Here is a 27767-nt window from a genome sequence, read left to right as displayed (position 1 = left end):
ATTTTCACTAATTTCCATCTATACTATAGTCTAATAGTTCCATTTCCAAACTTACTCCAAGTGCTGCTCGCAGGGGGCCTGAAGCTCAGAGAATGCCCAAATAAGGCAATATCACCCAAACTGCAGTTACCAGCCCAGCCTGGCACAAGTTCCCAGCACACTAAAAGGAGCTCATTATTTCACATTTGACTCAGCAAAAGGAAATGATTCAACCCCAGAAGAGTTCCGGAGAAGTTTTAACCCTTTCAGGACTATCACTTGCACTAATTATTTGTGCAATTATCAGCCCAAAGCTTACATTTGTACAAAACTACTGCTGAGCTCAACATAGGTCTTGGGTTCATAGAATTCAAGGTCTGGAAGAGACCTCAGGAGGTCATCAAGTCCAGCCCCCTGCCCAAAACATGACCAATTCTAACTCAATCATCCCAGCAAGGGCTTCATCAAGCCAGGACTTAAAAACCTCTAGGGATGGGGATTCCACCCCCTTCCTAGATAACCCATTCCAGTGCTTCACCATCCTCCCTCACCATGTAAAGAACAAATACCAAATCAATCTGATGGCTTTCTTTGATAAGATAACGAGTCTTGTGGATAAGGGACAAGCGGTGGATGTGATATACCTAGACTTTAGTAAGGCGTTTGATATGGTCTTGCACGATATTCTTATCAATAAAACTACGCAAATACACCTTAGATGGGGCTACTATAAGGTGGGTGCATAACTGGCTGGATAACCGTACTCAGAGAGTAGTTATTAATAGTTCACAATCCAGTTGGAAAGGTATAACGAGTGGGGTTCCGCAGGGGTGTTTTGGGAGCGATTCTGTTCAATATCTTCATCAATGATTGAGATATCGGCATAGAAAGTACGCTTATTAAGTTTGCAGATTATACCAAGCTGGGAGGGGCTGCGACTGCTCGGGAGGATAGGATCATAATTCAAAATGATCTGGAAAATTGGAGAAATGGTCTGAGGTAAAGAGGATGAAGTTTAATAAAGACAAATGCAAAATGCTCCACTTAGGAAGGAACAATCAGTTTCACACATACAGAATGGGAAGTGACTGTTTAGAAAGGAGTATGGCAGAAAGGGATCTAGGGGTTATAGTGGACCACAAGTTGAATATGAGTCAGCGGTGTGATGCTGTTGCAAAGAAAGCAAACATGATTCTGGGATGCATTACCAGGTGCGTTGTGAGCAAGACACGAGAAGTCATTCTTCCGCTCTACTCTGCACTGGTTAGGCCTCAATTGGAGTATTACGTCTAGTTCTGGGCACCGCATTTCAAGAAAGATGTGGAGAAATTGGAGAGGGTCCAGGGAAGAGCAACAATAATGATTAAAGGTCTAGAGAACATGACCTATGAAGGAAGGCTGAAAGAATTGGGTTTGCTTAGTTTAGAAAAGAGAAGATTGGGGGGGGGGGGACACGACATGATAGCAGTTTTCAGATATCTACAAGGGTGTCATACGGAGGAGGGAGAAAACTTGTTCATCTTGGCCTCTGAGGATAGAACAAGAAGCAATGGGCTTAAACTGCAGCAAGGGAGGTTTAGGTTGGACATTAGGAAAAAGTTCCTAACTGTCAGGGTAGTCAAACACTGGAATAAATTGCCCAGGGAGGTTGTGGAATCTCCGTCTCTGGAGATATTTAAGGGTAGGTTAGATAAATGTCTATCAGGGATGGTCTAGACAGTATTTGGTCCTGCCTTGAGGGCAGGGGACTGGACTCAATTACCTCTCGAAGTCCCTTCCAGTCCTAGTATTCTAGGATTCGATGATTCTAGGGAAATAGTATTTCCTAATATCAACCTAGACCTTCCTTACTGCAACTTGAGCCCATTGCTCCTCATTCTGTCATCTGTCACTACTGAGAAAAGCCTCTCCATCCTCTCTGGAACCTCCCTTCAGGAAGTTGAAGGCTGCTATCAAATCCCCCCTCCTTCTTCTATTCTGCAGACTAAATAAGTCTAAATCCCTCAGTCTCTCCTCATAGGTCACGTGCTTCAGCCCCCTAATCATTTTGGTTGCCATCCACTCGACCCTCTGCAACGCGTCCATATCCTTTCTGTAGCGGGGGACCCAGAACAGGACGCAAGACTCCAGATGTGGCCTCATCAGTTCAGAATAAAGGGGAATAATCACTTCTCTAGGTCTGCCGGAAATGCTCTTCCTAATGCACCCTAATATGTCATTCGCCTTCTTGGCTACAAGGGCACATTGTTCACTCATATCCAGCTTCTCATCCACTGTAACCCCCAGGTCCTTTTCTGCTGAAGGAATGTTAATGGGTATCCAGTTACCCAGTACCTGGGGAGCAGCCCACCAGGCCACTGCACCCGGAACAATAGTTGTGGGACAGGACCCCTTTGTGCTAGGGGTCATAGTGGACCACAAATTGAATATGAGCCAACAGTGTGATGCTGTTGCAAAAAAAGCAAATATGATTCTAGGTTGTATCAACAGGTGTGTTGTAAGCAAAACTCGTGAAGTCATTCTGCCGCTCTACTCTGCACTAGTTAGGCCTCAGCTGGAGTACTGTGTCCAGTTCTGGGCGCCACATTTCAAGAAAGATGTGGAGAAATTGGAAAGGGTACAGAGAAGAGTGACAAGAATGATTAAAGGTCTAGAGAACATGACCTATGAAGCCAGGCTTCATGAACTGGGCTTGTTTAGTTTGGAAAAAAGAAGATTAAGGGGGGACATGATAGCGGTTTTCAAATATCTAAAAGGGTGTCACAAGGAGGAAGGCGAAAATTTGTTCCTCTTGGTTTCTGAGGACAGGACAAGGAGTAATGGGCTTAAAGTGCAGCAGGGGAGGTTTAGATTGGACATTAGGAAAAAATTCCTAACTGTCAGGGTGGTCAAATATTGGAATAAATTGCCAAGGGAGGTGGTGGAATCTCCCTCTCTGGAGATATTTAAGAACAGGTTAGATAGACATCTGTCAGGGATGGTGTAGACGGAGCTTGATCCTGCCGTGAGGGCAGGGGGCTGGACTCGATGACCTCTCGAGGTCCCTTCCAGTCCTATTATTCTATGATTCTATGATTCTATATACAAAGAAAACACACACAAAAATTCCTGCCCCAAAAGCTTGTAATCTAAGTATAAGATAGACAACAACTGGATATAGACAGGGAAATACAAGGAAACAATGAGACCATATTTGTATGCATGGCTACAAGGGCACACAGTTGACTCATATCCAGCTTCTCATCCACTGTAACCCCCAGATCCTTTTCTGCAGAACTGCTACTTAGCCAGTCGGTCCCCAGCCTGTCACAATGCCTGGGATTCTTCCATCCCAGGTGCAGGACTCTGCACTTCTCCTTCTGGAACTTCACTGCAACTTGAGTTTCTTTTGGCCCACTCCTCTAATGGTCTGGAAGGCTTGCTCCCAGGCGCAGTGTAGACATACCCAGAAAGACTAACCTGCCCACCACATCTGAGTGTCCAATTTGAGACCCCTTGTCAGCAATTTTACTTACAGTTTTGAGTGCTCAGCACTTTTGCAAAGCAGACTCCAGATTACAATTACAGCAGCCAGTAAATGAGGAATACATATTACCAGTCATCTGTCAAAAGTTTGATTTAAATGACATGCCAAGCACCACAAAGGAACTCTGTCTTAGAAGCAGAAATACAACCCAGTTCTTCACAATGACATTCAAACGGCTTAAGCAAGAGATCATCCCTTATCTTCGTGCAGCTCCCTGCCTCATTCATAGAAGCCCAGGACTAGAAGGGATCTTCAGAGGTAATCTAACTCCAGTTCCCTACATTCATGGCAGGACTAAGTATTACCTATACCATTCCTGACAGGTGTTTCTCTAACCTGTTCTTAAAAATCTTCAGAGATTGCCTGGGAGGGTGTGGGGGGTACAATTTACTCCAGTGCTTAACCACCCTAACAGTTAGGAAGATTTTCCTAATGTCCAATCTAAACATTCTTTCCTGAAATTTGAGCCCATTACTTCTTGTCCTATCATCATGTTAAGGAGAATAATTTTCTCCCTCTTCCTTGTAACTACATCTTAGGTACTTGAAAATGGTACTCATGTCTCCTCAATTTTCTCTTTTCCAAACTAACGAAATCCAGTTCTTTCAATCTTCCCTCATAGACCATGTTTTCTAGACTTTTTAATCATTTTTGTTGCACTTCTCTGGATTTTCTCCAGTTTGTCCACATCTTTCATGAAATGCAGCTCCCAAACCTGGACACATAAGAACATAGGAACAGCCATACTGGGACAGACCTAAGGTCCATCTAACTCCATATCCTACTGACTGACAACGACCAATGCCAGGTGCCCAAAAGGAAATGAACAGAACAGGAAATAATTAAGTGATCCATCCTATGTTGCTGTCACAGACGTGTGGGGAATCTCTGGGCCCTGCACCCCTATCTGCAGCCAGATGTGACTCTCAACCAGCACGTTATGAATTATAACTCTGGTCATCTGAAGAAGTGGGCTGTGCCCACGAAAGCTCATGATACCATCTACATGTTTTTTAGTCTATAAAGAGCTACCAGACCATTCGTTGTTTTTTTAGGTATTGTTGTGTATGTGCAAAGATGGGGCAGCCTTCCCTTCGGTGAGACTCACACCCAGAACTCCCATCGCCATGGGCACTGGTGCAATGCTCAAGGAAACTGAAGCAGTACACACACACACATAGTTGCCACAGAACAGCAGAAATCACATACAACTTAACAAAGGAAACAGAGTGAACACAATCCCCACTATGTCACAGTTGCCCATTCCCAGACTGTGACAAAGAGACAGCCATTAATGGACTTATCCTGAATAAATTCATCTAGCTCTAACTTTCTGAACCCTGTTAAAGACCAAGAGGAAGACCAAGGACAGGATAGGCCCATTGATCAGTGAGAAGGGGGAAACAGGAAATTTGGAAATGGCAGAGATGCTTAATGACTTCTTTGTTTCGGTCTTCACCGAGAAGTCTGATGAAGGAATGCCTAACATAGTGAATGCTAGTGGGAAGAAGGTTAAGTTTAGAAGATAAAATTTAAAAAAAGAACAAAGAACAAGTTAAAAATCACTTAGAAAAGTTAGATGTATGCAAGTCACCAAGGCCTGATGAAATGCATCCTAGAATACTCAAGGAACTGATAGAGGAGGTATCTGAGCCTTTAACTATCATCTTTGGAAAATCATGGAAGACAGGAGAGATTCCAGAAGACTGGAAAAGGACAAATATAGTACCCATCTATAAAAAGGGAAATAAAAACAACCCAGGAAACTACAGACCACTCAGTTTAACTTCTGTTCCAGGAAAGATAATGGAGTAAGTAATTAAGGAAATCATCTGCAAACTCTTGGAAGATAATAAGGTGATAGGGAACTGCCAGCATGGATTTGTAAAGAACAAATCATGTCAGATCAATCTGATAGCTTTCTTTGATAGGATCACAAGTCTTGTAGATAAGGGAGAAGCGGTGGATGTGGTATACCTAGACCCGTGGTCCCCAACACGGTGCCCGCGGGCGCCATGGCGCCTGCGGGGGCATTTCAATGCGCCCGCCAGGTGCTCGGGGCTGGCCTGGCCCCAGGCACATGGCGCACGGGCGCTTGCGGGGGGAGCGCGCTTGGCGGGGGGAGCGCCGGGCGCGCGGCACTCGGCGGGGGCGGGCGCTGGCCCCAGGTGCTCAGCGGGGGGAGCGCCGGCCCCGGGCATACAGCGGGGGGAGCGCTGGCCCCAGGCGCGCGGCGGGAGGGGGGAGCGCCGGCCCCGGGCGCGCGGCACTCGGCGGGGGGAGGGAGCGCCGGTCCCAGGCGCGCGGCACTCGGCGGGGGGGGGGGGGGGTTCTGTTCAATATCTTCATCAAAGATTGAGATATCAGCATGCAGAGTACACTTATTAAGTTTGCAGATGATACCAAGCTGGGAGGGGTTGCAACTGCTTTGGAGGATAGACAAAAAGGATCAGGACAAATTGGAGAAATGGTCTGAGATAAACAATATGAAGTTTAATAAGGACAAATGCAAAGTGCTCCACTTAGGAAGGAACAATCAGTTTCACACATAGAGAATGGGAAGCGACTGTCTAGGAAGGAGTACAGCAGAAAGGGATCTAGGGGTTATAGTGGACCACAAGCTAAATATGAGTCAACGGTGTGACGCTGTTGCAAAAAAAGCCAACATGATTCTAGTATGCATTAACAGGAGTGTTGTGAGCAAGACACGAGAAGTAATTCTTCCGCTCTACTCTGCACTGGTTAGGCCTCAGTTGGAGTATTGTGTTCAGTTCTAGGCACCACACTTCAAGAAAGATGTGGAGAAGTTGGAGAAGGTCCAGAGAAGAGCATCAAGCATGATTAAAGGTCTAGAGAACATGACCTATGAAGGAAGACTGAAAGAATTGGAACAAAATACAGGACTATGTAGCACTTTAAAGACTAACAAGATATTTTATTAGATGATAAGCTTTTGTGGGCTTTTCGTGGAAGAAAATAGTCACAACCATATATACCAAAGGATACAATTTTAAAAATGAACACATATGAAAAGGACAAATCAAATTTCAGAACAGAAGGGGGATGTGAGGAGGGGGGGGAGAAAGGTAAATGTCTGTGAGCTAATGGTATTAGAGGTGGGGAAAGGTAAATGTCTGTGAGCTAATGGTTTTAGAAGTGATAATTGGGGAAGCTATCTTTGTAATGGGTAAGATAGCTAGGGTCTTTGTAAGAATCCTGAATCACTCTCCATCCTGTGCATAGAATGAGGCAGAGGAACAAAATACAGTAAAACTTTGATAGTCTGGCATCCAGTTGTTCGGCACTCCCGTTACTCCGGCATCAAAATGTCAAGCACTCCTGTCCAGCTGATTAAAAAGCCTGCTGCTCAGCACACGGGACCACACATAAGGCTGGGTGGAGGGGAGAGTGGGATCGTGTTACAGTATGGAGAAGAGCGTTTTGCTTCAGTGAAGGGGAAAAGAGAGGGGAGGAGATCGGGTTACAGCACGGAGAAGGAGAAGCGAAGAGGAAAGGGGAAGGGAAAGGGAGGGAGATTGTGTCCGGGCCAGCTGTTAAGCCGTGCAGCTGTACCAGGACCTCCCGAGACATCGGCATATCTGATAATACCGCACCACCTAGGTCCCAAAGGTGCTGGATTATCAGAAGTCTACTGTAGTGCACGATCGTTAAATTAAGGATAATATCATAATGCATATGCATAAGGAGACCAAAACAGGTTGCATAAGCAATCTTAATTTTGGCATGTTTTAGTTTTGATTACTTGACTTCGCAATGTTAACTTCAGTGTTTAATTAAACAGAATGATATAAAACATGTCAGCAGGGAAAGACTGAGTAGGAGTCAGGAGGTTGTATTACCCCTCTGGTATTGGCGCAACTGCTACTCGATTCTACGCTTTAAGAAGGATATTGAAAAATTGGAGAGGATTCAGAGAAGAGCTAAAAGAATGATTTATGGTCTGGAAAGTCTGCAACACAGTGAGAAAGAAAATAGTTCAATCTATTTTTCTTGCTAAAGATGGTGTCAAGAGAAGATCTGATCACAGTTTACATGTACAGGGAAGATATTTAATACCAGAGGGTTTTTTAAGCAAGGAAATAAGGCAGAACAGGATCCACTAACAAAATGAAAATTTGGAAGTGAGCGTATTTAACTACTCTTTACAGTTTACAAAACAATGTGATAAGCTATCCATCAGGTAGAAGAATGTAATTCAAGACTGGATGTCTTTCCAAAAATCTCTTGTTCGTCCATAAATTATTGGGCTTGTTGCAAGGATTACAGAGTGAAAATTCCATTACCTATGTTACATCAGATATCCAACAAGGTCAGTGATTTTCAAAATATGGGTTGTGACCCAGAACTGGGTTACAGAAGGTTAAGCACTAGGTCGCTTTGCTCTATGGTGACTAGGTGACTAACAGGTGTGCTAAGGCAGGTTTCCTGCCTACCCTGGCACATGGACAGTATCATGCTCCAGGAATAGTCAGCAGCAAGTCTGGCTCCTGCGCGGGGGGAGGTTGCAGTTCTGCAAACTGCTCCCACCCCAAGCATCAGTTCTACACTTCCTGGCCAATGGAAGCTGGGGAAGGATGGTGCCTGAGTTGAGAGCTCTGCGCACTTCTGCTCAGGAGTTGGACCTGCGGCTGGCTGCTTCTGAGGTGAACTTAAGAACTGCCATACTGGGTCAGACCAAAGGTCCATCTAGCTCAGTATCCTATCTGCCCACAGTGGCCAATGCAGCAAGGCCCACTATGCCAGGACAGGTAGGAAGGCTGCCTTAGCATGCACACTGCACTGCTGACCAGGGGGCAGCCAGAGGCAAGCCCAGGCCCCAACTGTGCACCCCAACATCCCTACCCCAGCAATGAGTCTCACCCCCAAACTCAGAGCTCTCTCCTGCATCTCAAATCCATCATCCCCAACCCCACGGCAGAGCCCACATTCTAGTCAAAAGGCATAATTATGCTGGGTCGCAGGTATCAACAATTTTCTTCAACTGGGTCATCAGAAAAAACATTTGAAAATCACTGAACTAGATGAACATAATTGTCCTGCTTGAGCTTAAAAATCCATGAAAACTGCAGGTTTTGAGAAGTTATAAATCCAGGGATTTGGGGTCTGTGCACTTGTTGCACACTGAAGGATCTCACATCTGAAAATTATCCAAAAGTCTGTGCGATCTCTTAACAACAGTGCTGCACACTACAGAATCCATGCTCCAAGAGTCCCAAAATGCATTAGTACCACCCCTATTGCATGTACTGAAGTGAAGCAATAACGAGAGATGCAATGATTCATTGCACACAATCAGTATGTCTGCAAAGGTTTCCTTGGTTTGTGGCGACATCCAGCTTGAGATTGCCAAACTATTTTGCTTTAGTATAGATAGACCTCGAAGTTTCAAAATATGAAACTGCCTGAAACTGCTTCACTGATGCCAGCACTACTAGCTACCATAATCACACAACAGATCATGCTAGGCTACAACCATTCTGCAGAGACCTGTTTAATATCACTCACCTGTGCTTTTTCCCTCTTGGCTCGGATCAATGTGTCCTGGTAGTGCTGCGCTACCTTTGGGGATACCCCCTCCAGTTTTGCTGCAGGGATCTGTAAGGCTTGAAGGGTCTTTCTGGTGTCTCCTTCGTCCAGAGCTTCATTAATAAGACCAATTGCTAAAATCCCTGGAAAACAAAGAATACAAAGGACAACTTCTGGTCAGCAGAAGATCACAAAGAAATATGTAACAGAGCTGAATGACTAGAGTCCTTATTAAAGCCGATGTCAGTGAAGAATCGTCATGACATTTTCAACCCAAACTCAGGTTTGGCTGGTGAAGACAGTTATCCTATTTCCTCACATGTGTGGTGCCCAATCGATGCTCTAGATACTGTACAAAAAGCAAAATGCTCAATGGATCAACAAAATCATAATGTGAAAAATAATAAGGATCCTATGGCATCCTCTCGCATCAAATGATCACCATGCTCTTTCTGCGTGCTCTCAACACCCAGGAGCAAAGCCACCTCAAACCAATTCCATCAACTCTTACTAGGGACTGCATACACAGTGATACCACCATCAACAGTGCCACGTGCCAAGCAGCTAACAAATCCAATAAAATCCATATGGGTACTTCAACTGTGTGATGGTTTAAAAACCTAAGCACAAAACCAAAAACTTTCTCTATCTCTTTTGCACGTTTAATTTAAAAACAAAACAAAACAGTATTTCAGAAGCTAAATGTTTCTATGTTATTAGTCCTCCCTACAGAGGAACCTCCAGGCTAATTTAGGGGGAAAGTCACAAAATGAAAACAAACTTAAAAAGCTGGAAAAATTAGCTTTCCACACTTTCTAAAGAAGTTATTGACCATATGAAGTAAGAATGGTTCTTTGAGATATGTCCCCCTATAGGTTCTCTAATGTAGATGTGCTTATGTCTCCATGCTACTGACTGGAGAACTCTGGTAGCAGTGTCCATTAGGCCTGCACATGCACTTACCTGACTCATACTGATCTCAAGATGAGCCAACATGGGTGAGCTGACCCCCCCTCCCCTCCATTCCTTTTCTACCAGAATCATAAGCAAGAAGTCCAATTAGACCCGAGGAGAAGAGACCTCAGGAGGTCGAGTCCAGTCCCCTGCCCGAAGCAGAACCAATCCCAATTAAATCATCCCAGCCAGGGCTTTGTCAAGCCAGGACTTGAAAACCTCTAGGGACGGAGATTTCACCACCTCCCAAGGGAACTCATTCCAGTGCTTCACCACCCTCCTAGTGAAATAGTTTTCCCTAATATCCAGCCTAGGCCCCCTCCACTGTAACTTGAGACCATTGCTCCTTGTTCTGCCATCCGTCACTACCGAGAACAGCCTATGGTGCATAAGAAAAAATTAATGGACACAAACCAGATATCTGAAAAGGCAACACACAGAAACCTGTTGGGAACATTTTAACTTGCCTGGGCACTCATTAATGGATCTCAAAGTCACCATATTTTTTCAGGCTAATTTCACAAGCCAACACTACAAGGAAGCCTTAGAACTTAACTTCATTTACACATTTAATTCCTATAAACGGAGGTATGAATAAAGACACTGGCTGGATAACCCACTACTTTCCACATGCTAATGACATAAAAAGCCAAACAATGGGTACTTAAAAATAGTTAGTACCTTCTCTATCAGCTTCATGTAGCCTGGACACACCAATTCAGTGTTTCTCCACCAATGGTATGAGTACCCTGAGGGGTACTCGAGAGAAGTCGGAGGGGAGGGGGGACCTCAACACAACTGAAATTTGGAGAAAACTGAATTCTTGTTTTTAAGTTTTACAGCGCTTTATTATTTTTGTACGTTTTACACCCCAAAATTTAATTGCCCACCCGGCTATGATTACATTGTTTAAACAAATGTGTTGCAATGGTAGAAAAAAAATTGTGTGTGTCTGAAAACTGTAGGTACCAGGGATACTTATTTTTTTTAAGGGGGTACTTTATAAAAAAGGTTGAGAAACACTGCTCTAATTGACTACTTCCCCTCCCCCCACACCTTTTTTTCCATTCTCTCCCCCTACACCTCCATTCCCTATTTATGTATTTAGGAACTGGACATTTAATAACTCCATTCATCTGAAGAAATGAGCTGTGCCCACGAAAGCTCATGAGACCACTTACGTGTTCTGTCTCGAAGGTGCTGCAAGACTATTAGTTGTTTAGATACTAGCCCTCCCCCTCGCCTCCTTTCTGTTCTGATTTGTCAGTTTTATAATGTGTTCACTTTTTCCCCATTGTATTCCTTTGGTATATATGGCCATGAATTTGATCTGAGAAAGTGGGTCTGGCCAGGAACGCTGCTGCCAAAACCTGCACCCTGGGCGAGTGAGCCTGCACAATCAGTGTGTATGTGTGGGGGCTATCGTCCAGGATAAATGCCACCAGGAGCACAAAGCCAGCAGTTCAAATGGGAGGGCCCATGAGCCCAGATAGGACGAAGTTCAAATTCCAAGGTGGAACTGGGGGGTCTGACCTGGGGAAAAAGCTGCTCCAGACCTTTGAGGAACCTGCCCTTCATGTCATGGAAGAATATGGCGTGCCTCTGGAAGCTGGAAATGGCTGCCATATGCACTATTAGAGAGGAATGCACCAGTCCTTAGTCTTTCAAATGCAACAGGTAATCTAGGATCAAATGGATCGAGGCCTTCATTGGGGAAATGCCATTGGCCACCACCCAACTTGTGAACCTCGCCCACTTACCCATATAGCTTTGCCAGGTCGACAGTTTCCTGCTTTAGAGAAGGATGTGGAGGACACCCTTTGAGCAGACCTGCTCTTCTAGGTTCTGCCACGTGGCAATCGAGCCATGAGGTGCAGAGATTCAAGGTTGGGATGAAGGAGATAGCCATGGTTCTGGGACAGGCGGTTCAGGTGGAGTGGCAGCAGTCACAGGGGGTGCACTGCTCAGTTTGACAGGATTCTGAACTAATGCTGATGGTGCCATGCTGGAGCAATAATGATGTTCATGGCCCTGTCCTTCTTGATTTTTTGTAGGATCTTGCTGATGGGTGGGAATGGGGAAAAAGCGTAAAGCAGATCTCCTGCCCAGGAAAGGAGGAAGGACATGGGCAGTGGCAGTTGTGTCTGGTAATGAACAAGTCCACCCAGGAAATATCGCACCTCCAGAAGACCCAGTGTGCAATCTTCACATGCGGCATACAGTCATGGTGAGAAGAGAAGTCTCTGAGCTCAAGCAGTCCACAAGGCAGTTGAAAGTTCTTGGAAGATAAGCCTCTGGTCGATACTGTGAGCAATACAGAAGTTCCAGTGAGCGAGAGTCTCCTAGCACAGTGCCGCAAGCAGGGTCCTCCATGTCTGTTGATATGAAACATTGAGGCTGCATTGTCCAGGAGAACCCCAATTACCCTGCCTGTGAGCTGGCGGCAGAAGGCCTTGCAGGTGAGATGTACTGCTCATAATTCCCTAATATTCATATGCAGGTCCATCTTGTCCAGGTTCCAACTGCCCTGGGTCCTGGCTTCCCCTAGATGGGTTCTGCAGCCCAGATCTGATGCATCCAGTATTAGCTCAATCGGGGAAGGGTGGCTCTGGAATGGTTCCCCAAAGAGCATATGCTCCAGAATTGTCCACCACCCGAGGGAGAGAAGTATGGGAACTAGGACAGTGAGGACTTTGTCCAGACAGTCTTTGGTCTGCAAGAAGACAGACGTCAGCCACATCCACAGGGTACACATGTGGAGATGGCATGTTGAACAATGCAAGTACTTGCTGCCATATGTCCCTAGAGGTGTAGACATATTATGGCCATCATTATCAGGGAACCAGGAAACATCCCTGATGAGGTCTGCCAGTCTGGAACCTGTCCTGGGGTAGGGCAGCCCTGGCGGTCTCAGCATCCAATAATGCTCCTATGAACGTTATTTTCTGTACTGGTACTAAGGTGGACTTTCTTTCATTCACCAGAAGGCCCAAGGCTCCACATGTGAACAGAGGAAGGGCAACACGATCCTGAACCTGAGACCTGGATGTGCTCTTGACCAGACACTCATCAAGGAATGGAGAAATTTAGACCCCCGGTGTCTGAGGTAAGCTTCAACCACTGACATACTCTTGGTTCTGGAGAGAGGCCAAATTGGGGAGAGGGAGGGGGAATCACAAACTGGTAGGGTTCCTAACCTACCATGTAGCAGAGAAAGCCATGCATGGCCCCTTGAAAATGGAGATATGAAAACACATGTCCTGAAAGTTGAGGGCGGCATACCAGGGAGGGAATGATGGAAGAAAGGGAAACCATGCAGAACTTCAGCTGTGCTAGGTACTGGTTGAGGTTTCGCAGGTCGAGGATGGGCCTGGGCCTCCCTTTTTCCTTGAGGGATCAGAAAGGACAGAGTAGAATCCCTTGTTTCTGAATTGCATTGGGATCTCCTCCACAACCCCTGAGCAAACGAGTTGGCACAATTCCTGCTCAAGAGATGCTTGTGAGAAGGGTCTCTGAAGAGGGATGGGAAGCAGGCGTGGAAAGCAATTGTAGGGTGTGGCCCTTAGAGATCATGTTGAGAAGACAGCAGCCTAAGGTAATGAACATCCATGATGAGAAGAAATAGGAGAGGTGGGTGGAGAAGATGAGGGAAGGGAAGGTTACTCACTTGTGTAGTAACTGGAGTTCTTCAAGATGGTTGTCCCCATGGGTGCTCCACCTTAGGTGCTGCAGCACCGCTGAGCCCACGGCCGGAGATTTGTGATAGCAGTACTCCTGGCCAGCCATGCATGCAGGGAGCCAGTGTGTGTGTTCTGAGGAGGCTACTTCGCATGCACAGCCCACTCCCCTGCCCCCCCCCACCAAATTCCTTCTCTGACCCAGATGTGTTGTATTCCAAAGCAGAGAGGAGGAGGGTGGGTTGTGGAGCACCTACGGGATAACTATCTCAAACTCCAGCTAATACACAGGTGAGTACCTTTCCCTTTTTCTTCTTCGAGGAGTCCCCCCGTGGGTTCTTCCCCTTCGGTGATTACAAAGCAGTATTTGTAGGAGGAGGTGGAAATTTCGAGTGCTGGGCCCGTGAGGCAGAGAGTATTATTTGGCCAAATGTTGTCTCTGACTCAGCAAATGGCTGTATTGCATAATGGTGGGTGAAGGTACGTGTTGACGCCCATGTGGTGGCTCTGCAGATGCATTCTGTTGGGACACCCTGTAGGAATGCCGTTGTGGCTGCCATTGCCTGTGTCGAGTGAGTTCACACAGTTGTTGGGGGCTCTCTCTGGGCTATGACATACGCTAGTTTAATGCAACTAGATATCCATTTTAAGAGTATTTGTTTTGATATAGGAAACCCCAGTGACCTCTCTGTTGATGAGACGAACAGCCGTCGGGTTTTTTGAAAGGGCTTAGTCCGCTGTAGGTAGAATATCAGTGCTCTACAGATATCCAAGGTCTGGAGAGCTGCTTCTTTACTGTCCTTGTGCAGTTTAGGGAAGAAAACAGGTAAGTGTATGGGTTTGCTGCAGTGGAACACAGTAGGTACTTTGGGTAGAAATTTGGGATAACTCCTAAGTGTGTCCTTATCCTTATGAAATATGCTGTATGGTGGGTCCGTCATTAAGGCTGCTATTTTACCAACACACCTTGTGGAGGTGATTGCCACAAGGAAAGCTACTTTCATAGACAAGTGTAATAATAAACAGGTGGCAAGAGGCTCAAAGGGTTTACCTATGAGCACCTTTAGTACTAAGCTCATGTTCCATGCTGGGATTGGATCCATGTATGGGGGAACTAAGTTGTGTAAACCTCGCATAAAGTGCTTGACTGATGGGTGTGTAAAAACAAGAGTCCTTATATAGGAGAACGTATAGTGGAAATGGAAGCAAAGTGCACCCTGATGGTACTCATGGAGAGGCCTGCACTGTGAAGCTCTAACAAGTATCATCTATATCCGTGGTCCCCGCCATGGCGCCCGCGGGAGCATTTCAATGCGCCCGCCAGGTGCTCGGGGCTGGCCTGGCCCCAGGCACATGGCGCACGGGCGCTTGCGGGGGGAGCGCGCTTGGCGGGGGCAGTGCCGGGCGTGCGGCACTCGGTGGGGTGGGCGAGGGGGAGCGCCAGCCCCGCGCACGTGGCGGGGGGGAGCACCGGCCCCGGGCGGGGAGGGGGGGAGTGTCGGCCCCGGGCGCGCGGTACTCGGCGGGGGGGAAGGAGGAGTGCGGCACTTGGCCGGGGGGGGGGGGGGGGGGGGGAGCACCGGCCCCGGACACGCGGCGCGGGGGGGGGGGGGGGGGAGAGTGCGGCACTCGGCGGGGGGGGGGAGCACCGGCCCCGGGCGCGCGGCACTCGGCGGGAGGAGGGGAGTGCCGGCCCTGGGCGCGCAGCACTCGGCGGGGGGGGGGGGGGGGGGAGGGGGAAGGGGAGTGCCGGCCCCGGGCACGCGGCGGGGAGGGGGGGGGGGGCGGGGAGAGCCGGCCTCGGGCGCACGGCAGGGGGGGGGGAGGAGTGCCGGCCCCGGGCGCGCAAGTGTCCCCGCCCCCTGGCGCCCGGCGGGCAAACGGCCATGCCCCCTGGCGCCCGACAACCTCAAAAGGTTGGGGACCACTGATCTATATAGTAGCCCAGTGTCTGTGACTCTGTAACGCTGGCTGTTCCCTCTGGGCAGTGCTGTTGCCTGAGTCACGTCCTTCACCTCAAACTGTGGCTCTCGGCTGACATCTGCGCCGCTCAGCCGGGCCACAGCCGGGGAGCAAGCGGCTGTTTGTGCCCCTAAGACGGCCCAGCTGAGCAGCGCAGAAGTCAGCTGAGCGCCACGGTGGGAGAGGAAGGGGGCGGGCCGGTGACGTACAAGGCATGGGGGCGGGGCCTGGTGGTGTACATCACCGCCCCGCCCCCTGGCTTTGTACGTCACCGCCCCGCCCCCCTTCGCCTCCCGCCATAGCGCTCGGCTGACTTCTGCGCCGCTCAGCTGGGCCGACATGGGGGAGCCCAAACGGGCGCTTGTGCTGCTTGCTCCCGCACAGCAGCCCGGCTTAGCGGCGCAGAAGTCAGCCGAGTGCCACGGTGTGAGGCAACAGCACCGCCCAGAGGGAACAGCCAGGGATGAGCGTGCATCTCTGACATCAGGAAAGAGCGCTGGATTCAAAAGGAGGAAAGCGGAACGGACGTGGAGGAGACAGAGAAGGTGGAGAGGAGAGCGGAGGAGGTGGAGGACAGCAAAAGAGAGAGAGAGAGAGATGCAGCAGGAGGAGGAGAAGAGAAACACAGAGTGAGAGGCGGGAGAGGAAAAAGAGAAAGAGAGAGAGAAGGAGAGAGAGGCAGGAGGCGGACAAGAGCTGAGAGAGGGCAAGGCAGTAGGAGGAGGGGAGAGAGAGAGAGAGAGAGAGAGAGGCCATTTGCGGTGCAGAAGTCAGCCGAGCACCACGGCGGGAGGCGAAGAGGGGTGGGGTGGTGATGTACACGCACGGGGGGCGGGGCCTGGATGAGCGTGCATCCCCGACGGAGACAGAGAGCAGAGAGAGAGTGAGAAGCAGGAGGGGGAGAAGAGACAGAGAGGAGAGAGAGTGAGAGGCAGGAGGAGGAGGAGAAGAGAAAGAGAGAGATGGAGGGGGAGGCAGAAGGTGGAGGAGAGCTGAGAAAGGGGGGGAGGCAGTAGGAGGAGGAGAGAGACATGGAGCGAAAGACCGGAGGCTCATGAGAGACCCGACATGAAAGAGAGACCTGAAAATCCTGTCTTATGACAGGCTAATTGGCTAGTTGTATAATATTGCAGAATCGTGTGGAGCGGTCCATGGTTGCGAGATCTACACCAGGCTGTGAACCTCTTCCATTTTAGACCATATGTCTTTCTTGTTGCAGGTTGTCTAGAATTTGTGAGGACGAGCTGTACTGCTTCCGGAAAGATCCTTTCCATGGGATTCAACCAACAAGCATCCATGCCTGGAGGTGTAACTTGTGGATAGCCAGATGGGGAATTCGACCTTTTTTTGTGTCAGCAAAGCCCTGACTGGTGGGAACCGATGTGGTGGCCAGACACTCATCTGTAACCGGTATGGGTATCACGCTTGCAAGTTTTACTCTGGCCCTATCTTGCTTGATCTTGAGGATCACTCACTGTACCTGTGGAAAAGGCGGGAACGTGTATGCCAAGTGTGCATTCCATTCTATACTGAAGGCATCCCCCAAAGAGTCAGGACCTATTCCCGCTCTGGAACAGTACTGCGGGCAGCGAGTCTTGTTGTGCATTGTGAATAGGTCCACCATTGTGAATCCCCATTTCCTGAAGAGGAGAGTGAGCACTGATCGGTTTATCTCCCACTAGTGGTTTAGGGGGAATTGTCTGCTTAGATTGTCTGCCAACGTACTGTCTTTGCCTGACAGATAGGATGTGACCAGGTGTATGTTTCGTGGGATACACCATTCCCAGAGGTGTACTGCCTCCTGGCATAGGTGATATGAGCGTGCTCCTCCCTGTCGATGTAATACATCAGGGGTGGCCAACCCACGGCTCACAAGCCACATGTTGCTCTTCAAAGAAAAAATTGCAGCTCCCGCACCCGCGGCTCTTCAAGGGACAGCTGTGTGAAAGAGACAGAGCCACAGTCTCCCATGCATCCTTCCAAATGGCCACTGTTAAAAGGGCAATGCCTGCTCTGATCTTAAAACGGCAGCGTCAGGGCCTTTTTTCTTTTTTTGCTCAACAACATTTTTCCTCAGGTCTTTGCGCTGTATCTACCACTATTTTGGCTCTTCATCAGTAATGGTTTGGCCACCCCTGTAATACATCATAGAGATGTTGTCTGTGAGTATCTGTACCATTGTGTTTCGGAAAATGGGACAAACTTTTATCATCAAAACAATACTCCTGTTACAAGCATAGCTGGTTTGGCTTGATGGTAAGAGCTACCAATTGATAAACTTAGGGGAAATTTTCCCATGGGCTCAAAACTTAGTTACAAAAGGGAGGAAATCCCATTTCTAACAGCACAGACATCAGATCCAAAGTCCCACAACAGAAAACAATAAAACCGAACAGATTTATCAACTTTACCCTACTTACACATTTTGAAGTCTCTTTTTCTTGGAGACAGATGTGTCTTCTTTCTCCCTCAGTATCTAGAGCAAATTTGCTCAGAGACAAAGGAGGGAAAACCAAAAATTCCTTTGTCCCAGTTTGAAATTCCTATCTGCATTTCTATTGGCTGACTGCTACCTGGCTAGGTACAGTTAACTCCTTAGTCCCCAGGCTAGCACTCTGGGTTATGACAGAGGCGGAGGCGGCTCTGCAGGAGCTGGTACGCACAAGGTGCCAGCTTAAAACCCAATGCCCCACAGACACCAGCTCCCACTGGCCTCGCATGCTGCTACTTCTGTGGGAGGCAGCAGCGGAGGAGAGGTAAGTCAGCTCTGTAAAAGCTGGCATGCACTGGAAGCCGGCTTGAAAGCCAGCTCCCACTTGCCCATACCATGCTGCTGCCTCTGTGAGAACTGGCACATGTGGGGAGACACCCTGCCCCCTTGTGCAACATGAGGAGAAGCAGATGTGTTCCGCAGGGGCAGTGCTCAGTGGGAGCCAGCATCATGGGGGGTGGGAGGGGAGGAAGGGGGAGGAGCAGGATGGAGCCACTCCTTATGAGGAGCTGGCTTCTAAGATGCAACATGCTTATGGTAACTGGCTCTGTGGACATGGGGAAAACGCTGGATGTGATACCTTAAAATTTTTTGATGCAGTCTCCCACAGTATTTTTGCTGGCAAGTTAAGGTAGTATGGCCTGGATGAATGGACTATAAGGTGGGTAGAAAGCTGACTAGATCATTGGGCTCAATGAGTGGTGATCTAAGACGCACTGTCTAGTTGGAAGCGAGTATATCAAGAAGATTATCCCATGGTTCACTCTTAGGGCCGATTTTATTCAATATCTTTATTAATTATATGGATGATGGAGTGGTTTACACCCTCCGCAAGTTTGTGGATGACACAAAGCTGGGGAGCAGGAGGGAGAGGTAGATATGCTGGAGGGCAGGAATAAGGTCCAGAGTGACCTAGAACAACTGAAGAATTGGGCCAAAAAAAATCTGATGAGGTTCAACAAGGACAAGTTCAGAGTCCTCCACTTGAGATGGAAGAATCCCAAGTTGAGGTCACATTACAATTCCCAGAAGAAATGAAAATGTCTCCCCTAAAAAGACATGCATGTCACTAATGGCTTGTCTACATGAAAACTTAGTTTGATATACACCAGTGTAAGTCTACCACCACAGTAGCTTGCTATGATTTAAAAACCCATGTGGTCTCCACTGCTATGCATTAAAAGTTTCCTAGTGAACTTTAATCTACTCCCTTTTCAGTGCAGAGTAGATTAAAGAGAACTTTGTGTTCTCATTCATGTTTCTCAAATCCTTTTAATATTTTCAGATTTATTTCTCACTCATTTCTTCCTGATGAACTGTCTTTATAAATAAAGCAAACAGGCAACATCAGCTGATCCAGCTAAGAACTGCATTATGCTCTTATGCATAATTATATAAACAGGCACAGAAAAGAAATCAAGTCCATAATTTTACCATACTAAGAAGTGGAGTGGGGGGCCAGGAGACACACTTCTGAACTCATGGCAGGAATTTCCTTCCTGTATGCCACAGTGGAGAAATACAGCATTGGCACTTGCTACATATAATTTCAACTCCAGTTCCCTTTTTGTTGCAGAAGTTTGTGTTAAAAGGAGGCACTGAGCTAATACAGGTTGCACCTCCCAAAACCAGCACTCTCCAATCTGGCAATCCTCAAGAGTCTAGTGGAAGGAGGGCCAGCATCCAGAAGTGGGATCGGGGGCTAGAGCCCGTGGCAGCGAGGCCAAGGTTGGAGCCTGTGGCAGCCGGCAACAACCACAGTCAGACCAGGTGGGACTGGCTGGGGCAACACAGGTCAATGCGCTGAGGGATGGCTGGCTGGGGGTCTGGTGACAAGGGAACTCCCCCGGTCCAGCAAATTCAGGACCAGTGAGGTCCCACGGGTGCCGGACCAGGGAGATCCAAGCACGAATCTCTGAAGCATTAGTGATCACCACGCCAGTCACTGGACCCCACGGCTGCATTTCACAGTCCCTACCTCCAACGTGTGGCACCCAGAGAGACTGGAATGCACTGGAATCCCATCCAGTGAAGGGATCACTGAAACCTGTACTCTTGGCCATACGCCTCAATAAGTCTCGATGCACCCTATTATCCTTTGGGGACAGCAATGTTGCTGCCCCAGCTACCGCCTCAGGTGACAATGAAGAGGAGGGATCCTGCAGATCCTCTTCTTTCAGTTCCACCTTCAGTACCGGGATCAGTACATGCCCTTGGTCACCTGCACCGGACTGCTGTGAAGCAGGTGGCACTGGGTGCAGAGACATTCCTAGAACCCGGTGCCGTTGGTCCTTCCCGGACTGGGGGGCCGGTGCACATCTGCACTGAGAACTCTGTGCCAAATAGGACCCCACCAGTTCCCCGAACAGCTGCATAGCAGGTATCTGCAATGCCAGTGTAGTCAGACACCCCGTTATGGCAAGGTCTCGACTCAGAGCCACTGAACGAGTGCCCCTGCTGCCCGAAGCTACGGAAACTGACCTGGAGCCCCCAGCTTGTGTCTGGTGGCAAGCCTAAGGAGTCCAGCACGGCCACTGAGGCGGGGCCTGCAACTGAGGAGGCCATTGTAGGGTCAACTCCTGTCTCCTCTTTGGAGGGACCTGTGCTAAGCAACGTCTCCTCTTGGACTGGTGGCTCTCTGGTTCCGACTCACGTGGATATGGAACACAGGGGACCACGGACAAGTGGTACCACACCACACCAGTACCCTCTGTGCAGGTGTGAGGTCACCAGGACTCCTCCTCCTGGTACAGGAGCCCTCCCGGGACTGGTGCCAAAACCATCCCTGCTAATTAACCAGTGCTGCCCGTGAAGAGGACCCCTCACAGGAGCGGTTGAGAGGTCGTTGGTCTTGGCTCTGCGACCAGTCGACCGGGAGGACTCCGCCCAGTACAGGGGTCCTCACCAGATTGGTGCCACGGTGAAAGGGACCTTCTTAGCATGGGAGGCTTGCCCCTTGACTGTACCAGGCCCGGTACTGGCAAAACCCCCAGAGACTCACAGGGGAACACTAACCGGCCAGACTTCAGCTCGATCAGGTCCCAGGCAACCTCATTCATTTTGGGAGTGGATGGCATGTCCACATCTCCGATCTGGAGTCCACTTGCACCAGAATTGACGAGACTGGAAATGGTGCTGGAGTCAACAGCACCATATGGACAGGTTGCTTCAAAGGGTGCCCCTACCCACGACACGACCATTTAAGCTTTTTAGCTCTAGAAGTAGGAGACCAGCCACCTTTCCCATCGCTGTTTCTTTTTCTGCACCGGAAAACAGGATGGATGCCAAGAGCTGGTCTTTGGTGAAGGGTGGTGCCGGGGTCACTTCTCCAACTCCTTCTGCAGAGCCAGTGCATGCCGCCCCAACGAAGGCACAGAGCACCAAGGCTGCTGATTCCAGTCCTGCAGTGCCGTACAGGGATCTAAAGATGCCTCCATTAACAGATCTCAGAGGTGAAACTCTCTGTCTCGTCTAGTTCTTTACGTAAAGGCCCTACAGATCTTACACTTGTTTGCTAAGTGGGCCACTCAAACACTTTAGGCAAGAGTTGTGTGGATCACCTGGGGACAGAAACTTAGTGCACTGTTTGCACTGCTTGAAGCCGGGTAGCGAAGGCATGCCCCGGCCCCCAAATGGGGGAAATAGTCTCCTAATGCAAACCTAACAACTACTTAATACTTCAGAAACTAACTACAAAGCAACTAAGGAAAGCACTCTTGCCCAAGGCAAGAGAAGCTAGCTCCGACAACCATCACTGGCAGTAAGACGGAACTGAGGGAGGGGGCAGTCAGCAGGGTGCTATATACTGGTTCCACTCCAGGGGTCCCCCCGCCAACCTGTAGTATCCAGTGAGGGAAAATCTTCCTGGCAACTGTGCATGTGGCACGCACACACCTAATTTGGAATGCACATGAGCAATCACTTGACGAATGGGTTTAAACTGCTCCGGAAGGACAGTCAAAGGGAAAACTGAAGAAGTTGCCCTGTATGTAAGAGAGCAGTAGGATTGCTCAGAGCTCCAGTATGAAATTGGACAAACGCCTACTGAGAGTCTTTGGGCTAGGATTAGAGGCGAAAGTAAAAAGGATGATGTCATGGTGGGCATCTGCTATAGATCATCCACACTAGGAGGATGAGGCAGATGAGGCTTTCTTGGGAAAATGAACAGAAGTTACCAGACTACAAGCCCTAGCTCTCATGAACGATTTAAATCACCCTGACATCTGTATGTCTGGTGTTGCCCACAGGGCTTCTGGAGTCTACTGTGCCTCTTGGTGCTGAAGGCCATTGACACTGCCCGGTGAAGAAAATACAGGCTGGGGACGGGTGAACTGCTTCACTTGAGTTTAAGTTAGACTTACTGGTGGAGGTGATGAGCCACACAATGTGGGTGTAGGCTCCCCTCCCTACTTCTCCTTGACTTTTGGGATGGATAGGCATGGCTTTTTGCTGAGGACTGCCTTCCTCACCAGGGCTACATCTAGACTATGCCGAAGTTCCGAAAGAGGATATGCAAATCCCGCAGGAAGTTACGTATCTTCTTCCGATCTCACTTTCGAAAGCAAAAGTAGTCGGGAAGCGTTTTTTCCGGCAATCCTCCCCTTTTTCAAAAAGTCGCTCTTCCACAAAAAAAATGAGGTTTACACGGCTTTTTAAAAGGGGTGGAGGGGTTGCTGGAAAAAAAAAATACATCCCGAGTACTTTCACTTTCGAAAGTGAGATTGGAAGAAGATATGCAAATTCCTGCAGAATTTGCGAATCCTCTTTTGGAACGTTGGCATAGTCTAGATCTGTGGTCCCCAACACGGTGTCCGCGGGAGCCATGGCGCCCGCGGGGGCATTTGTCTGCGCCCGCCAAGTGCTCAGGGCTGGCCTGGCCTGGCCCCGGGCACGGAGGCGCCGCGGATTGACCCCCCGCGGTGCATGGGGGTGGGGCGGAGAGAGCGCCAGCGCCGGTCCCGGGCGCGCGGCGCTTGGGGGGGAGAGCGCCAGCGCCAACCCCGGGCGCACGGCACTTGGGAGAGGAGGGGGAGAGAGCACCAGCGCCCGGGAATGCGGCTATGGGGGGGCCCCCGCTTGGGGGGGCCCTGCCCCCCGGGCGCCCGGCAGGCGAACGGCCACGCCCCCTGGTGCCCGGCAACCCCAAATGGTTGGGGACCACTGGTCTAGATGATCCCTGGGACTGGGGAAGGTGAGTTGTGCCGATTAGCAGATGGGACTAAGGGAGCATGCTGCACCAGAGGCGTCCAAAGTTTAGGTAGGAGCCTGCTGCTCCCCAGCCAGGGACAGTGCTGACTCCATTAGGAGTGCCCCAAGCGAATGTCCCTTTGTGACGGGGTGGCGCCCGGTGCGGCCGAGCCCCGCACTCAGGCCGACCCCGGGGCCCGCCTGGGGAGACTGGACACGGGGCCGGGCGGGGCCGCCCGTGACGCGGCCAAGACTTCCGGCGGGGAGCAGGAAGGACAAAGCCCGGCACCGGCGGGTGACATCACTGGCGTCCCCTCGCAAGGGGCGGGGCCACCACGCCGTGGGGATGCTGCGGGGAGGCGGGGCCAGACGCTGGCGGTGGGAGATTTAAAAGGGGGCCAGGAAGGCCCTCAGGAAGGAGAACGCCAGTGGACCGAGGCCCATGAAGGAGGCCGAGCCAGGTAAGGCCTCCCCTGACATGGGCGGTAGGCGGACTTCCCCGGGGGGAAGAAGCGGCCCAAGGCGGGGCCGCGGAACTCGAGAGCAGGGGGTTTAGGGTTAGCTACCCCCTCCGCTAAGTGAGGTCTCAGACCCTACCTTAGGGCCCTGGGCTGGGGTCCGGAGTGAGGGTGGGCCCAGACCCCCAGACCCACTTCCCCTCCCCCGTTTATGAGGGGGCCAGCTGATCACCCCGTGGCCAACGGTAGGAATACGACCAGGCTAGGTAGAAGCTGTGGAAGGAGCCTAAAGCCCTGTCGTGGACAGGACGCAAGTCCCCGTAGAGGGCGGGGACTCAAGACACGTGGTGGAGAATATGGGTACGGCCCTAAGCCCCGCAATAAAAGGGGCTAGGTAGGGAGGAGGACTTTAATTCCCTGCGCTAACGAGAACTTAATTCCCAAGGGGAAAATGGAGGTCACTAAGGTACTTGAGTGGCTAGTAGAAAACCAAAAGCAGCAACAGCAACAGCAAACGCAGGTGTTGCAACAGATCCTGTCGAAGTTTCAAGAGCAGCAAACCCAGATGGTATGGGAGCTCCGCGAGACAGCGCCGGGCATCGTAGGTATGGGCCACCCCCTGACGGGGGAGGACGGAGGAGTCGTAGGGACTCAGCTCCCAATACACCTAACAAAGCTGGGACCAGAGGACGATCCCGAGGCGTTCCTAATAACTTTTGAGCGCGTGGCAACGGCCACCAAGGGGCCCCAAGACCACTGGGCAACCCTACTGGTGCCTTATCTGTCCGGGCCGGCGCAAATAGCCTACCGGGGGACGTCTGCAAGGGACGTGCTCTGCTACTACAAAGTGAAGGAGGCCGTACTTGACCAGATAGGGGTCTTCCAAGAGATGCATCACCGGAGGTTTTGAGAATCGTGCTACGACCCGCAGGAGCGACCCAGGGCCGTAACCCAGAGAGTAAGAGACGCTGGCATGAGGTGGCTGGAGCCCGAGGGGAAATCAGGGGTCTAAGTGGCGGAGATAGTTATCCTGGAGCAATACCTTTGGATCCTTCCCCCTGAGGGGAAGCAGTGGGTATGCCGACACCTCCCCGAATCGTTGGAAGAGGCGGTGACCCTACTGGAGCACTTCCTGGCAGCGGAAGAGGAAGCAGGAAAGAAGCTGACACCAGCCCCAAAGGAGGGCAAGAAGAGCGGAGCGGAAACCCCTCCGTCGGCCAGGATGTCGCGGCTAGGTTACGGACAAAGGACCCCGCCGAATCAAGCCCCGGAGAGGAGACTGGCCCCAAGATGGAATCGGCCAGAGGAATTGGAGAGGGCCGGGCCCGAGCCCCAAGGCAAAGGAAGGAACCAGGGGCGCCTGTTACCAATGCGGACAGGAGGGACACTATAAAAAGGATTGTCCCTTGATGGACTGCACGTTCAGCCAAGGCAAATCCGGGAAGGTAACCAGAACAGGGGGGCCGGCGCGCAGATCATACGGAGGGTGCGGGTCAATGGCCGACGGGTGGCAGCGATATTAGACTCGGGGTGTGGGTAAACAATAGTGCAGGCAGACGTTATCCACCCCGTAAGACCAAAGGGACCACTGGTCTATATGAGGTGCCTCCATGGGGACATACATGCCTATCCCACGACCTGGGTGACGATCCAGGATGGGGAAAAGGAAGGGAGGTGCAAAGTAGCGGTGGCCCCTCGATTAGCTCACCCCGCCTTGCTAGGACGGAATTGGGTAGGGCTTGCCCCGGGCGACCAGGTTCTATTGTTACTCCCAGAGGGAGACTCTAAACTACTGGCCCGGTGGCAGGACCCCTTTAGGGTAACCCGTAGAGTAGGGCCCGTAAACTATGAGGTCCTGATAAACAGGGCACGTAAGGAGACTCAGATCTATCATGTAAATCTACTAAAAAAGTAGAACCCCCGAGACGCCCTCCTGATCAAACCCCGAACGGCGGACATAGAGTTTGGACCGTGGGGGGGCCCCGAGATAGGGTTGGAGGGGGCCCACATGGGGGAAGGGATATCCGAAGAACAGAGAAAGCAACTAGGCCAGGTATTGAGGCGGTTCCAGCAGGTGCTGACGAGCCAACCAGGGCAAACTATGATGATCTGCCACGATATTATAACCAAGGCAGGGAAGATAATACGGGACAATTTACATCCCCTTCCCTGTAAACTTTGGGACACGGTGAAGCACGAGCTGAGGGCGATGCAGGAATGGGGGGTGATAGAAGAGTCCCGTAGCGAATGGAGAAGCCCGATTGTACTAGTACCAAAGGCAGATGGGTTGACACGATTTTGTATAGACTTTCGGAAAGTCAACGCTGTCTCCCATTTCGACGCTTACCCGATGCCCCGCATAGACGAATTACTAAATCGGCTGGGGCAGGCCAGGTACCTGTCGACCATAGACTTGACAAAAAGGTACTGGCAGATCCCGCTATCCCCCGAGGCCCAGGCAAAAACAGCCTTTGCGACGCCGTTCGGTCTATATCAGTTCACCAAAATGCCTTTCGGCCTGCATGGAGTGGCCGCTACGTTCCAGAGGCTGATGAACCGCGTGCTGAGAGAACATCAAGAATACGCAGTGGCCTACATAGACGACATCGTCATCTTCAGGAAACCTGGGCCCAACACCTCCAGCATGTAACTGCGGTACTAGAAGCGCTACAAGGAGCTGGGCTGACAGCGAATCCCAAGAAATGCCAGTTTGGGAAATCCAAAGTGTACTACCTGGGGTACACCGTAGGGCAAGGGCAACTTAAACCGCTGGTTGACAAGGTACAAGCCGTACGGGACTACCCCACCCCCACAACAAAAAGACAGGTGTGACAGTTCCTAGGGTTGGCAGGGTATTATAGAAGGTTTGTGGCGAACTTCTCGTCACTAACCGCCGCCCTCACAGACCTCACACGCAAAGGTCAACCCCAGAGGGTGAAGTGGACGCAGCCCTGTGAGGAAGCCTTTAGGAGGCTCAAACAGAGGCTCATAACCACCCCCATATTGTCCCAGCCCGACTTTAAAAAACCATTTATTTTACAAACAGATGCCTCGGAGACAGGGCTGGGAGCCGTGCTAGCCCAAGAAGAAGGAGGGGAAGAGCACCCCATCTTATACCTGAGCCGAAAGCTCTTCCCCAGAGAGAAAGGGTATGCGACCATTGAAAAAGAGGCCCTAGCACTAAAATGGGCCATTGACACACTACGATATTTCCTCCTCGGTGACAAGTTCACGCTGGTGACGGACCACGCACCGCTACAATGGATCTGTAAAATGAAGGAGACTAATCCAAGGATATTACGTTGGTACCTGAGCCTGCAGCCGTATCAGTTTGAAATAAAGCACCAGCCTGGTACCGCTAACGCTAATGCTGACAGTTTGTCCCGGATACCGGACCGGGAGGGCGAAAGGGCGGCAAGTATAGGGGTGAATCTGAGGGGGGAGGTATGTGACGGGGCAGCACCCAGCGCAGCCACGCCCTGCACTCAGGCCAACCCTGGGGCCCGCCTGAGGAGACCGGATACGGGGCCGGGCCGGGCGGGGCTGCCCCAGGATCGTCTTCCTTCCCTTTTTTGAAGATGGGCACTACATTTGCCTTTTTCCAGTCATCCGGGATTTCTCCCGAGCTTCACGACTTTTCAAAGATAATAGCCAAAGGCTCCACAATGACATTGCCAACTCCCTCTGTACCCTCAGATGCATTAAGTCCGGACCCATGGATTTGTGTACGTTTAGCTTTTCTAAATAGTTCCTAACCTGTTCTTTACACACCACGGGCTGTTCATCTTCATCCCATCTTGCATCACTTAGCGCATGAGTCTGGGAGCCCACCTTGTTCGTGAATACAGAGGCAAAGAAAGCATTGAGTACTTCTGCTTTCCCCACATCGTCTGTCAGTAGGTTACCTCCTTCATCCAGTAGGGGCCGCCCCCCCTCTCTGATCACCTTCTTCTTGTTAACATGCCTGTAGAAACCTTTCTTGTATC

At 50.3% G+C, this 27767-nt stretch overlaps 1 protein-coding gene across 3 annotated transcripts in view; it reads right to left on the bottom strand.

Moving 5' to 3' along the window:
* LOC102458593 (ras GTPase-activating-like protein IQGAP1) overlaps nucleotides 1-27767 on the bottom strand; it is a 564033-nt gene that overhangs the window by 122696 nt on the left and 413570 nt on the right. For all 3 annotated transcript variants that reach the window (XM_075916962.1, XM_075916963.1, XM_075916961.1), the window contains one exon: nucleotides 9032-9195. In XM_075916962.1, the coding sequence (XP_075773077.1) occupies nucleotides 9032-9195 (164 nt within the window). The remainder of the gene's footprint in view (nucleotides 1-9031; nucleotides 9196-27767) is intronic.

This window comes from Pelodiscus sinensis, unplaced genomic scaffold (assembly GCF_049634645.1).
Source record: "Pelodiscus sinensis isolate JC-2024 unplaced genomic scaffold, ASM4963464v1 ctg56, whole genome shotgun sequence".
NCBI classification, from domain to species: Eukaryota; Metazoa; Chordata; order Testudines; family Trionychidae; genus Pelodiscus; species Pelodiscus sinensis.
The sequence above is the reverse complement of the archived record's forward strand: the minus strand, read 5'-3'. Positions and strand labels throughout refer to the sequence as shown.